The sequence below is a fragment of the Olea europaea genome, unplaced genomic scaffold, assembly GCF_002742605.1.
Source record: "Olea europaea var. sylvestris unplaced genomic scaffold, O_europaea_v1 scaffold547, whole genome shotgun sequence".
Classification (NCBI taxonomy): domain Eukaryota; kingdom Viridiplantae; phylum Streptophyta; class Magnoliopsida; order Lamiales; family Oleaceae; genus Olea; species Olea europaea.
Genome location: NW_019263801.1, coordinates 89229 through 104612, shown reverse-complemented (window position 1 = coordinate 104612; position 15384 = coordinate 89229). Strand labels below are relative to the sequence as shown.

Genomic DNA, 15384 nt, shown 5'->3' with positions numbered 1-15384 from the left:
ATGAGCAGATGTTCAGTGCAGAAGAAGCTCCATGGTATGTAGATATCGTCAACTATTTGGCTAAGTTAATCCCACCGCTAGATTACTTGAGTCACCAGAAGAAGAAGTTCTTTGCTGAACTGAAATATTAATTTTGGGAAGATCCTATTCTCTATAGGTGAGGGGCTGATCAAATTGTGAGAAGATGTATACTTGAAGATGAAGTACCCGAGATTCTTGAGTATTGTCATTCATCTGCCTATGCGGGGCATCTGGGAGCTTAAAAAACTGTCGCAAAAATCTTACAGTCAGGGTTTTACTGACCCACATTGTTCAAAGACGCCTTTGAGTTTGTTAAGAGGAGTGATAGATGTCAACGCACTGGGAATATCTCAAGAAGAAACGAGATGCCACTAAACAGCATATTGGAAGTCGAGATATTTGGCGTCTGGGAAATCGACTTTATGGGACCGTTTTCAAATCAATACATCCTGGTAGCAATTGATTATGTGTCAAAATGGGTGGAAGAAGTTGCATTGCCAACGAACGATGCGAAAGTGGTAATTGGGTTCTTGAAGAAATACTTCTTTACCAGATATCGCACACCACGGGCAATAATTAGTGACGGGGGCAAACATTTTTGCAATCGCCAATTTGAGCAATTACCGAGTAAATATAGGGTTAAATACCGTGTAGCAACCCCACATTATCCACAAGCCTACGGGCAAGTTGAAGTGTCCAATCGGCAGCTGAAGAGAATATTAGAGGTTATAGTGAATTCTTCCAAAAAAGACCGGTCTAAAAAGTTGGACAATGCATTATGGACACATAGGACAGCATTCAAGACACTGATAGGTATGTCTCCATTCCACCTAGTTTTTGGAAAAGTGTGCCACCTCCCACTGAAGATAGAACACCGAGCATATTGGGCTATGAAACAATTGAACGTTGATTTGGAGGCCGTTGGTAAAAAGCGTTTATTGCAGCTTAATGAGTTGGATGAATTTAGAATGGAAGCATATGAAAACTCGAAACTTATCAAAGAACGCACCAAAAAGTGGCATGATCTACATATTTAGCGGCGAGAGTTCGAAGTGGGGCAGAAAGTCCTATTATATAACTCGAGACTCAAGCTCTTCCCTGAAAAATTAAGATCAAGGTGGTCGGGCCCTTACACTGTCACTAAAGTTCTACCATATGGAGCTATACAGGTCAGCCATGAAACAAAAGGAACATTCATTGTTAATGGGCAAAGGCTGAAACACTACTGGGGCGGGACTTCTCCAAGTAAAAGTCCACCGTTCAACTTGGAATGCCTAATTGAAGTAGAAGTGGAAAAGTTGAGCTATCAACTATAAACTAGTGCTGAGTGGGAGGCAACCCACTGTATCCTTTTAGTTTATTTCATTTTACTTTCTGCGTTAGCTTAGGCATTTTTCAATTTTACGTTTTGCATTTTTTTGTCAGTAAGTCATCGATCATCCATGCATGTCAATAGAGTCAAAGCACTGTTCACACAAATTCCTAGGCATGGAGCACATGTTCGGTAAGCTTGGGGTGGTTTTGGGTGATTGGGGGGTATAATCTACACATTTCAAGATAAAAGGTCATTTTCAAAAATTTAAAGGGCCAATGTATGATTGATAGTTCAAAGTGGTTTTGGCACTAAGTTTAAACCCACACATGCACCAAGATGTTTAAAAATCTAATGTTGAAAAGTTTGGGGAGTTGAAAGGTCGGGTCAAGGTATTAATTGAATACCAAAGTTTGGTCGATGTCATGTTTTTTGGGGAAAATCAATTTTTTTTTTACTTTATTTTGTTTTGTTTTATTTCATTTCATTTTATTTTATTTATTAACGTCAAAAAGAAAATAAATTATAAAGTGTCCATGCGATCACATGGAAACTTACCGTAAAAAAATTTGGGGGTGATTACTATACCATGCGATCGCATGGATTAATACCATGCGGCCACATAGCAAATCCAGTTACAGGTTTTTTACCCGTAACTTGGCCATTCATTTCCCATTCCCCTTTCATTCATCTCTTGAACCCTAGGTGCGAAATCACCAAATTACACGCACACATCCAAAAAAATTCACCAATCATCCTTCATTCCTTCATACATCCACACATTCATCTCAAAATCAAGGTATTCAAGGTATGAACTTTATCTCTTCTCCTCCTTTAGATTTCAGTTTATGGGTATTTACAATTTTACAATTGGAAATTGAGGTGAAAGGGTGTAAGTAGACTTGGATTTTGGCATTGATTTGTGTTTTTGCATTGTGGGTGATTACACTTTGCAAATCATTCATAAAATGGAATTGAAGATATTGCACACAATGTGTTCGATGAAATGCCTAAGTGACGATCTTTATGCAATTTTGTAAACTTTTCTTTTGTCATGCAGTACGATTGATGTGAATAGAAATTGGGTAATGAAATATCACATGAAAGGTCATGAAAAACATAAAACCCAAACTTGCATAACATAGGCACCATATGGCTAGGTCACGGCACCCCACGTCACCTACTTGGCCCATTCATTTACCTAACCAAACAATATCCAATCAACTTGAAATTTCAGTATGTGATAGACTATATTGAATACTTCCATATGCCTAGAGATTGCTCGAGAAAATTTCGATATCTTTTGATGATGCTTGGGTCAAAAGTGCGCACTTGGTCATGGGTCAAATTTTCATAATGTGCATGTTTGGGCCTAACTTTGTTAGTTTTTTCAATTGGCGCAATATTTCTACTATCTTGAACATCATGTCTTGAATATTGTACACAAATGCGTTACACATACATCTAGGAGTAAGTTTGGGAGATTCATGCATCAAAAATCGACTTTATGTTTTCCGCATGCCATTTTTCATTGCATTCTATGATTTTGACATTGAAAATCTTATTTTTTACAGGATGCCGCAAAAAAAAACTTCAAAGGGCAAGGAAAACGTCAGCTCATCTTCCGGAACTGTAAGAACTAGGGAACTCGAAGGGAAATTATAGATGTTCTTAAATGCTGAAACCATGGCCCGGTATGAGAACATCATACGCCACTGGACAATGAATCTTGAAAGACCAGTTGAACTTGAAGATTTCCCAGGGTTTGAATTAGTGAATCTGGTTCGAATTTGTGGTTGGGATAAAGTGGTAGAGAGACCTCACCCAGTTTATGAGAATCTAGTCTGAGAGTTCTTTGCCAATTTCAACAGTGAAATTGACACCCTAGGTTCAGAGCATATACATCAGACATGGGTACGAGGGAAATGGATTATGTTCTTCCCAGATGTTATCCACGATTATTATCAGCTAAACATGGAAAATGTGGTTCACATCCCCATCGAATTCAACTGGAATGAAGTAGCCGAGGTTTTGCTGGGACGAAAAAATGCATGGCCCCTAGCGACTGCTGAGTGGCATTAGATAGAGCTCACACCGTCCATAGCCATTCTATGGCTCTTCATTTGCCACAACATCGAGCCCACATCACACAGAACCACATTTCCTGATCAAACATCACGCTTCATTTATCATCTAGCTTGGGATTGCAAAATAGACCTCGTCACCCTTATCTATAATCAAATCCACACCTTGGGCAATTGGCGGGATCGGCGTACCACTTTGGTCTTCCCCAACCTCATCAGCGGCATATGCATGGCTGCTGGCGTTACAATCTTACGAGAGGAGGTGCCTTAAAAACCCAGGCCTCCAATAAAGCATATTACATTTGAGTCTTAGGAGCGAACTCGGATAAGACATCAGGGCGAACAAGAGAAAGAGCGAGACAGCAGTAGGCTACACGGGGCTAGGGGCCCAATGATGCTGAGATGCCCCAGGCACCACCATCGATGGGAGCTGATACACAGTTACTACGTCAGATGTTTATGACTCTCATAAGAACAAGCCACGATATAGAGGGCATCCAACAAGCTCTAGGGGCTTTGAAAATTGATATGCAGATAACCCGACGTGATATCAGTACCACTCAAACCATGTGCACTCTGCATATCAGGAGGCCCTATCAGTTAGGAGGGAGATGGAAACTATGAACGAGCGGCCAAGTCTATATGTGGGCAGAGTGGATGGTTTACAGATAAGAGTGAATGACATTTGGGACCATATGCATAGCATGGAGGGCGAAGTTAGAGCACGGAGTAGCATGATGAGAGCCATGCAAGTAGAGCAGGTCCAGCAGTTAGATCTACTAAGATAGATCTTGGTTCATTTCCTACATCCACGGGACGATGACATCGCGGGACTTAGTTATCGTTCACCACCACCACAGTGATATAGGGAGTTTTATTTAACTCATTTTGCTGTTTTTAATTTGCACTTGTCCTTCAAATTATGCCTTTTTGAAACCTTTACCTTTCACATTGAGGGCAATGTACTGTATAAATTTGGAGGGTGGTGGCATATTTTGAACGGTGACATTTTTTGGAAAATAAATTATCGGCTTGTAATGTAATCTATTTTGAAACGATCACAGTCCATCAATACTTTCTATTACTGAATGCATAGTGTGTGCCTGATGACTGATTATTGGATCAATATGCTGTATTAAATTCATTGCATTCTTGTGTGGGTTTAATAGCCTTGCTGACAATTATGTGATTGGAATAGATATGTGTTAGGAATTGTGAATATGGTGCAGAATTTGTTTGACTAATACTTGCTGATATAGTACTTAACATTTCATATGCACGCCACTCATGCCACACATGATAGGTGAGTGATTCTGTTTGAATAAAGCAGGAGAAATTAGAAAACCTCGATTAGATTAAACTATACATGAATGTAGATCCATAAACCAAAAATAGTTGAATAATTTGGAGATGGTTTAACAATTATAGGGGAACATTGAGATAAGTGGGGGCTCCGTGCTTGAATTACGCTGTATAGATTGCCTAGACAAGTGAGACAAAGACTAGGTAAAAGTCTTAAATTGGGGGTTAATTCTAGAGATCAAATGTCCAGAAAACTAAAAAAGGGACATAAATCTAGGTTATGAAAATATGACACCTTTCCAAACCTTTATGACTCGAGCAAGTAAGCCTTTAAGGATATCTCGAAATCTGGTGCTCTAAAGCCAACTGATTTGGGAGTCACCGGCCCAGAGCTCGTTACAGGGGTCATATAGAAAGCAAGAGAGAAAGAGGTCAATAAAAATTCATCTGATTGAGTCTTTATAACTTGAGTGGATAAAGCCTGTAAGGGTGTAAAACCTGGTGCCCTAAGGCCAACTGATTTGGAAGTCATCGGCCTAAAACTCGTTATAGGGGTTATATGGAAAGAAAATGATAAGATGACATAAAAAAAATGATGAATGAAAAATACAGAGTACGATAGGAAGAATGAAGCCCTTGGACATTCGGTTGATAAAAATCACACCTTTAAGGCAAGGCAAGTAACTTAGTTTAATCTTGAGTGTTAAAGCAATCAAATCTAGGAGAGCCTTCACTTGTTGACATGCGAACCTATGATGGTGAGATCTATCCAAACAAAGAGAGGGTAAGGTCTACAATTACCTAAACCTTTAACTTTAAAACACAACCCCAGGATAATTGAGTGAAAAGAATAAGTTTGAGGGGTTGTGTGTCGCTCGAGCAAAGTAAGGATATATTTGACCATTTTGGGGTCGGGATTAAACCAATCATAAGCTTGCTATGTTGGTATGAGTTCACACACACACGGCATCCTACAAGCAAAGGTAAATTCTATTCTCGCAATATTGAAACTACTTCCTGTGTTAATTACTGAATTCCAATTCTGAGATACGGTAGGTTATTAAGCTATGTTTGTTGAGATTTAAGTCACTATCTTATTTGAGTACAAACAACATTTCAAGTTTGGGGGATTCGATAAGTGCATTTTTATGCATTTATATAACTCACAAACATGACTAAAATACGAGCAAAGTGTTTGAAATGTGACCTAAATTCGCTTAATTCTTGGATTGTAGGGTTTTCTGATGGACTTGATGGAATTCACAAGAAAAAGAAGAAAAAAAGGACAAAAAGAATCCAAGTGATAATTCAAGGGTCGAAGTGCAAATATCAAAAAGATAAGACAAAGGAGCAATCGAAGAATTGATAGTATCAAGTACTAATTGGAGGTCAATATGAGATGATGAAACAAAATAGTTGAAGAAAAAAGGTCATTAGACAAGAAAATTGAGTTAGGGGACTAAAATGGCACAAATTGGAAGATCATTAAACCATGTGTTCGCATGGTGTTATAACCATGTGTTCGCATGGTGTTATAACCATGCGGCCGCACAACCCCCACCTGTGAATTGAAAACCCAAAATAGGTTCAACCATGTGTTCGCATGGTGTAAAAATTCGGGTCGATTCTGCAGTTTCCTTTTTACGTTATAACTTTATTGGAAGAGATTTGGAGGGGATATAAAAGCCTAGACTCATCAGAATTAGGGTGAGAACGCATTGAAGGAGAATGAAACACTTCTTGGAGACCAAATTGAGAGAGATCAACAAGAGATTTCACGAAGAACATCAAGATTTCATCAAATCTCAATATCCGATGATGTTTTATTTTCAAGAATTCATGTGTTCCTTTAAATTTTCAATGTTAGGCTAAGTTTTCTCATACTAAGAGATCGATGAACTATGTAATATGACTTTTGGATTTTAATTTTGTAATTTGTTAAATTAAACGCATATTTGATTGATTGAATGATTCATATACATTTATTTCATCCATGATTGTGTGCACCCGATTATGTGATGTGTACTGATTTATTTCTTACATTTGAAAGAAGGGAAATAGATTTGACAAGGTATAGATCATTGTAGGGTCCGATAGGGGATAGAAATATACCTCTATGCTTTGCGTGATTCTCTAATTGTTCATAAAATCCATGCATTCTTATGTATATGCATTTTTCATAGAAATATAGGCGGTGATACATAAGAATAGGTTCAATATTGCTCGAGAGAGTGTGTTGGATAGAATTAGGAGCATTGAGTTGTCAATAATCAAATTGTGTTATCATATTGTGAAATTAGGGTTTCAAGTGTTACATAGGAATTCGTGATCCTAGTGTTTTCTAATTTTATTGAATACAATCAATTTTGCTTCCAATCATCATTTTGCAATTAATTTCATTTGAACTTATAATTTGCATAATCAAATCATTTAGCAAAATTAGGGTTTTCATCAATTAGGGTTTTACTAAATTAGGGTTTTTCTAAGAATAAACTCTGTTTTGACAAATTCGTTTCGGTTAAGGCTAAGACAGATCGAATTGAACTACTCGATCTCTGTGGAATGATACTTGAAACTTAATATTCCACTTTATTACTTGTTAACGAACCATACACTTGCGGTAATTTTAAGTCGAAAGAAATAATTTCACGAACATGCATCCAACAAAAATATATAGATACAAATTGATATATTCCTGAGAAACTTAAATGGACTATCAATTTCAAGAACTTGTTTATATTCAACAAGCATAAATGGATCGATATATTCATTCCATTATGAATTAAATGTCTGTAAAGTTTTATGGTACGACAAAAACAGAAGCTAATGAAGTGGCTACAGCGTAGCATGTAAATGAAGTTCATTCCTGATTCTCAGAAAAGAAAAGGGCCTTTCCTTGGCTGCAATCTTGAAAAGCTAAGCGAAGCATTTAGGCAATACTTGTACCAAAAATATTTGAGAATTAAAAGAATTCTTCTAAAAAAGCGAGACTAGCTTAATCAAAATTAAAGCACATTTGTCAATCAAAAAATATTGATATCTCTTCACGCTATAAGGAAAAACACCAATGGCACCAACTCTAGTAATAAAGAATTCAACTAATCCGTACATGACATAGTTTCTTCTTACTGCACTAAAAAAAAGGATCTTAGATTCAAATGAAATTGGCAATCCATTATATATATAATAATAATAATAATAATAATTATTATTATTATTCTTATTATTTATTTATTTATTTTTTGGGATGCATGCATTAGTGGAAAAAATGGAATGAGAGAAGAATTGTGATTTCTTATTTTTTTTATTGGAGGAAAATTGCTTCTTATATGGTAATTTGTGATTTTGAAAAGTAACTGAGGTATTTTTTAAATGATATGATATATGGGTTTTAGTATAAATGATGGAGATCGTTAGATTATTTTAAATCTAAGAGTATAGATTATTTGTCAAAATTATATATAAAAAATGTTGGTAGGGGCTTCCTCTATCAATTAGATCCTTTTTTTTTTATCCATAGAAAAAAGTAGCTACGCATATCTATTTCTTCATATTTTGGCTTATCTAAAAAACCACTTAATGAAAGTAGTTTATCTTTCCATTCATTTCAAAACTTCTATAATCCCTTCCTGAGGAGAAACTAATCCAATTCGTAGCTGTTGATGTTTATACCGATCAGGATATTAGAATTGCCACACTCTATATAAATAGAGTATAGAAATCTATATTCTTTAGAATAAGTTCATTTCTATGGTCGTCCCTTGTTGGGATGTACCATTAAACCAAAATTGGGGTTATCTGCTCCCAATAAAAGATATGTTAAATATATTGACACCATAAATTTTACAAGTGTATCGCATTTTGAAATGTTCATAAACTTTGGATAAAATCGTCTTTAGGAATAACATATTTTTTAAATAAAATTTTAAAAATAAGAATGGAATGAAAAAATGTTATGAATATGAACGTAGGGATGACAAAAAAAATTGATTATATTCGATATAAAGCCCCGAAAATTCGGATATACTAGAATTTATTTACTTTCATACTATATTTTTAAATTTGGAAAGTTAGGAGACTAAAATGATAAATACAATAAAGTTCAATTTTAATTGGGTCAAATATTTAAATATAGATAGAGTAATGATAAATATATCAATATTGTACTCGTTGGATAGCTCGTAATTAATTATGTATATTAGGCCCAAGAAAAAGTCGATTCGAATAAATAAGCTCCAAGATATTTCATTTTGAAAAAGGTATATGAAGCATAGTTTTACAATTTAATTTTAACCTTTGATGAAAATGCACCCGCCACGTGTCACGTGTTATTTTGAATTAGTTGGGGATTGTTAGTACATGTGTATCTTAAAATATATATAGGTAGTTTTATTTTAAAATAATTTATTTGCCCAGGTTGTTGGGAGATGATAGTGATAGGTTACCATGTGTTGATTAGATAGGGAAGAAATAGAGATTGTATAGAATTGAGACTCTTTATGGGAAAAAAACACGTTTCTTTGAAAGACTTTTAGGCCTATTAAAATTCAATATTCTCTTTTACCTTTAGACACCCATATATGGTGATAGCAGCAACAAATACAAAAAAACAAGTTTGGAACGTGAATTTGGAGTTTGTCTTCCAAAAAACTGATTTATTACGAGATAGGCTATTGAGATGCAGTGTTTTTCTATCATATTTAAATATTCTTTTTCATGTTGACGAATTTTATACTCATGAAAGATAAAATTATGATGTGATGCTATGGTATGAATGATATGCCCATTCGGCACAATGATATGATATAATATGATATGAGCTATTACCGAATTTAAAGATATAAAACGGTATGATTTTCTGATACATGTTTTAAAATTTTTATACGGGACCGCACCATTAATTTTATATCCTACTGAGTATTTCCATGTACTTACCCTTTTCCCTACTCTTCACAGATTAGAACGGGTCGTTAGTTGGCGAGCGATGCGATGGAGTTGTAATGCTAGAAATTATGGAATTCAAAATAAATAAATTCTGAGTAACATAACAATGAAATTTTATTTATTTATTTTTTTTAGCGTTATTTCAATTTTATCTTCTTGTTAAATTTGAAATTTAATAGTTGGAACATGGTTCAGTTAATTATGTTTTCCATAGGCTTTATTTATTTTATAGATGGAACTAGAAAGATTTTCATCTAGAATGTTTGATATAATTTATTTAATTATGAAATAAAGGTTTTAGTAACGATTTTAAATCTTTAAATTTTGGGTCGTTACAGTATAGTATCAGAGCTTAGGTTTAATTTCCTGTAGATCCATATGCATTCTATCGTTTTGTTGTGGAGAAAGATGTTTAATTTGGTTTCATTTTTTTCAAATATAATTTGTAGCTGATAATTGTTGACTTTTTCTAAATTATTAATTGGTTTTGCAAATATTACCCTGGGATTATATATTGTTTATCGTTCACAAAGTTAGGGTTTTTGATGGAATTGTAGAGGCTAAGAGATACGAATTGTGGATGGCTATATATGTCTCACCATTCTTATTTTTGCAAATTTAATTAGGAGTTAGAAAATAAATAAAAAAAATCGTGAGTAGTACTGTTCACATGTGAACAGTTGAAAAAAAAAAGGATTTTAAATTATTGCTAAATTGTATATGTGTATGTATATATATATTTGTAGATTTTATAGAAATACTTCCATTAAAATAAATTTTATGTTTAGCCATAATAGTCACTAAATTAATTTTTTTTTAATGGGTGAAATTTTATAATAGTCCATGCACTAGTATGTGGTATTTTCTAGTAGCTAAAACTTCGATGTAATCCCTACGTAAAAAAATAATAATATATAGTAAATAAATAAATTTTGATGATATATATAAACACTGAATTTTACACGTTTTAAATATTACGTGTAATAAAATGTTTATTTGTTTCCTTGTGTAATATTTGTTAAAGGTTAATATTTTCTGAAAAGTTATGAATTTAACGATAATAACAATTAAAAGTTATTAAATATATGAATAATCTTTGGTACTCAACGACCACCAATCAACCACCTCTCCGACAACCCTAAGGTATGTAAAAGGGTAAGAAGATGAATGTACTTAGACATTTTACATGATTTAAATATTTTAAATTGCATATCTTTAAGTTTTTAAGGTTATTTTTCTCGTTAAATTTATGATATGCATACGATAACATAAGTATAACTTGTTAGACTTAGTACTGAAATAACATCATATTAAATTTTAGGAAATGACACCACCTACTCACACGAACTTGATGTGGGATTTACTACGAGCGGTACAAGAACTGAGCATACAGAGCCAAGTATCGCCGCCACAAAATGCATTGCCATAGTAAAATGCACCTCCATTTGTCTCGGGAGCTATCTCAGTGGTTGAGCAATTTTCGTAGGTACAAGCCTCTGACTTACGATGATGGTTCCAACCAATTGGCTATTAAGGAGTGGATTAGAGGTTTGGAGAGCATCTTTCGACACATCGCTTGTACGGATGCATAGAAAGTGCTATGTACAGAATTTATGTTTGTTGGAGCAGCTAGTCACTGATGGGAATCTGTCTCACGCAATAGGACGGTAGAGCAGCAATGTAACTTGACTTGGGAGTAGTTTAAGGATGAAGTGAAGGCAAAATATTTCCCACAGGCTTTGAGGGACTTCAAGGAATCAGAGTTTCTACAGCTCAGGCAAGGGGACATGTCGCTTACTGATTACGAAAGACAGTTTGAGCAGCTCTCAAGATTTGCCCAACACTTAGTAGATACTGAAGTTAAGAAGATTAGGAGGTTCAAAAATAGACTGCGCCCAGAGATCGGCACGATCATTATGCCCATCGTTTCATCTCGTACCCTGAGATGTTGGAGAGAGCCCATGCTATTTCATATCAGAGGACCACATTTGGACAGTATGCCCAGCAGAGCAAGGAGTCGTTGGGAAAAAGAAAGTGGAGTGATCAGAACAAGAACAAACGTAACTGGCAAAATAAAAGTCCAAGCACAGGAGTTCGTATTGGTAGGACGAGTGGGAGTATTACACCCTATCCTAGGTGTAATAAACTTTGCAGGGGTGAATGTTTACTTGGTAAGAACATGTGTTTCCGGTGTGGTAAGTCAGGACACATTGCTCTCAACTGCACAGAGCCTCTAAAGAAGAAGGATTATGATCAAGACAAGAATAAGAAAGCAAAAGCTCGAGTTTTTGCACTGAATCAGCATGAGACGGAGCAGGATCCGAATGTGATAGCAAGTATTTTATTATCAATATATTTAATGTAACTGCTTATGTTCTTTTACTTAGAACTACACATTATTTGATCTCTGTCCCTTGGTTGCTAGTCTAACACTATAATTATGAAAATAGGTATTCTATTATTATCTGATGTACCTACTTACATATTTTTTGACTCTGGGGTTACAAATTCTTTTATCTCTGCATCTTTCGTCGCTAGGTCAAACTTTGCATGTGTGAAAACAAATTATGAATTAGAGGTTAGCATCCCTTTAGGAAGAACTCTTTGTACAAATTAGATGACTAAGGCTATGAAGTTAGAGATTGATGGGAAAATATTATAAGCAAACTTATACTTTTTGAAGATGAAAGATTTTGATGTTATTTTGGGCATGGATTGTTGGGACTTAATCATGTGATCATTCGATGTCACGAAAAAGAAGTATTATTTCACAGACCGGGAGAGGAAGAATTCCGTTTCTTTGGAGCAAAGTTCAAGTCTTTACCTCGTCTTGTATCGGCTATTCAAGTGAAAAAGATGTTGAAATAGGAGTCATGTCAAGGATTTCTAGTTAATATCACCAGTTCCCAACATATAGGAATGACTGTTAACGATATTAATATTGTGCAAGATTTTGCACACATATATCCAGAAGATTTACCAGGCATACCACAAGATAGGCAAATGGAATTTACAATTGATTTGGTCCCAGAAGCAGCACCAGTATCCAAGGCCCCTACCGAATGGCACCGAAAGAACTTCAAGAATTGAAGTTGCAATTAGAGGAGTTGTTGGAGAAATGTTTCATTCGACGAAGTGTATCTCCTTGGGGAGCTCCTGTACTTTTTGTCAAGAAGAAGGATGGGAATATGAGGATGTGTATTGACTACCGGGACTTGAACCATCTGACCATAAAAAATAAGTACCCATTGCCAAGAATAGAAGATTCGTTTGACCAGTTAAGGGGTGCTACAGTGTTTTCAAAGATCGACTTGAGGTCAGGCTATCATCAGCTGAAAATCAGGGCAAACGATATACCAAAAACTGCTTTTAGGACTCGTTATGGACACTATGAATTCACTATCATGCCTTTTGGTTTGACCAATGCTCCAGATGTATTTATGGATCTCATGAACAGAGTGTTTCATCAATACTTAGACCAATTCGTAATCGTATTTATTGACGACATACTCATGTACTCCAAGGACAAGAAACAGCATGAGGAACAACTCTGAACAGTACTTGAAACCTTGAGGAATGAGCAATTATATGCCAAATTCAAGAAGTGCAAATTTTGGCTTGATCGTGTAGGTTTCCTTGGTCATGTGGCTACCGTCCAAGGAATCGAAGTAGATCCTGCTAAAGTAGAAGCAGTAAAAAATTGGCCAAGGCCAAGCAGTGTGGGTGAAGTCCGCAGTTTCTTGGGATTGGCTGGTTATTATAGGAGATTCATTGAAGGCCTCTCAAAAATAGCAGGGCTGATGACTCAGTTGACAAGAAAGGGTGTGATGTTTCAGTGGACAGAAAAATGTGAATTTTTTTTTCAAGAACTCAAACAGAGACTAGTTTTAGCTCCTGTATTGACGATACCAGATAGCTCTGATGGATTTGTGATTTATAGCGATGCCTCCAAATAAGGTTTGGGCTGTGTATTGATGCAAAATGGAAAAGAAGTTGCTTACACCTCGAGACAGTTAAAACAGTATGAGCAAAACTATCCAACTCACAACTTGGAGCTTACAGCAGTAGTTCACGCCTTAAAGATATGGCGTCATTATCTCTATGGTGGGATGTGTGAAATTTATATAGCCCACAAAAGTCTCAAATACTTCTTCACACAGAAGGAACTGAATATGAGATGGAGGAGATGGTTGGAGTTAGTGTAAGATTATGATTGCACAATTCATTACCATCCGGGTAAGGCTAACATAGATGCAGATGCCCTAAGCAGAAAGGCAGGATCACAGTTAGCAGTTCTGCCCGTGGTGTAGGAATACTTGATAAGGGACTTTGAGAAACTAAGATTAGAAGTTATCACACCGCCAACTCAGACTACAACAATGATTAAAGCATTTATGATTCAACCTACACTTCGGGATCGAATCAGGGAAGCGCAAGATAAGGATCCATTTCTACAGAAGATAAAGACTGAGATTGGTTCAAAAAAAACATGTAGGGTTTGAAATATTTGCAGATAACATGCTGACTTCAAAGGAAGGTTATGTGTACCTAAGGATGAAAGTTTAAGAAATGAGATATTGGAAGAGGCTCACTCTACCCCATATTCCGCACATCCAGGTGGTACGAAAATATATCAAGATCTTCGAGATACATTTTGATGGAGAAACATGAAGAGAAGAATTGGTCTGTTCATGGAGAAATATATTATCTGTCTGCAGGTCAAGGTAGAACATCAAAGGCTATTAGGACTACTGAAACCGTTGGACATTCCAGAATTAAAATGGGAGCACATATCAATGGACTTTGTGGTAGGCCTCCTGAGGTCAGCTAGGTGTCACAATGCTATTTGGGTTGTAGTTGATCGTCTGACAAAGTTGGCCCATTTTCTACCAATCAAAGTAAACTTCAACATGGAACAGCTCACACAGTTATACATTAGAAAAATAGTTAGATTGCATGGAGTTCCTATCACCATTGTTTCAGATAGAGACCCGAGGTTCACATCAAAATTTTGGAATAGTTTTTGGGTTGCTATGGGGACGAAATTGAAGTTTAGTACTGCTTATTATCCTCAGATGGATGGACAATCAGAAAGAACCATCCGAACTCTGGAAGATATGTTGAGGGCATGTATTTTAGATCTTGGTGGTAGTTGGGAAACACATCTGTCATTAGTGGAGTTTGCCTACAATAATAGTTTTCAGGCCACTATAGGTATGGCCCCATTTGAAACTCTTTATGGTAGGAAGTGCAGATCCCCTATCTATTAGGATAAGGTCGGGGAGAATAGAATTTTGGGTCCTGAAATCATTCAACGAATAGTTGAGGCAGTTGATAAGATTAGAGCAAGAATAAAGACAACGCAAGATCGATAGAAAAGTTATGTTGATGGTAGAAGAAATAATTTAGAATTTCAAGTGGGCGACAATGTTTTTTTAAAGGTAGCACCAATGAAGGGTGTATTGAGGTTTGGAAAGAAAAGGAAGTTGAGACCGCGGTTCATTGGACCTTTCGAGATCCTTGAAAGGATTGGTGTTATGGCTTACCGACTTGTCTTATCACCTGAACTTGCAGCAGTTCATAACAAGTTCCATGTTTCGATGCTTAGAAAATATGTCCATGATCCTAATCATGTGGTAAGTTATCAACTTTGGAGGTACAAAATGATCTATCATATGAGGAAATTCCAACGATGATTTTAGACAGAAAAGTACACCAACT

At 35.9% G+C, this 15384-nt stretch overlaps 1 protein-coding gene across 1 annotated transcript; it reads left to right on the top strand.

Moving 5' to 3' along the window:
• On the top strand, nt 1-2998 carry LOC111389000. Its single transcript, XM_023013833.1, has 5 exons — nt 1-34; nt 319-1036; nt 1133-1266; nt 1447-1525; nt 2908-2998. The coding sequence occupies exons 1-5, from the start codon at nt 1-3 to the stop codon at nt 2996-2998; spliced, it is 1056 nt and encodes a 351-aa protein (XP_022869601.1).
• The last annotated feature ends 12386 nt before the right edge of the window (nt 2999-15384 follow it).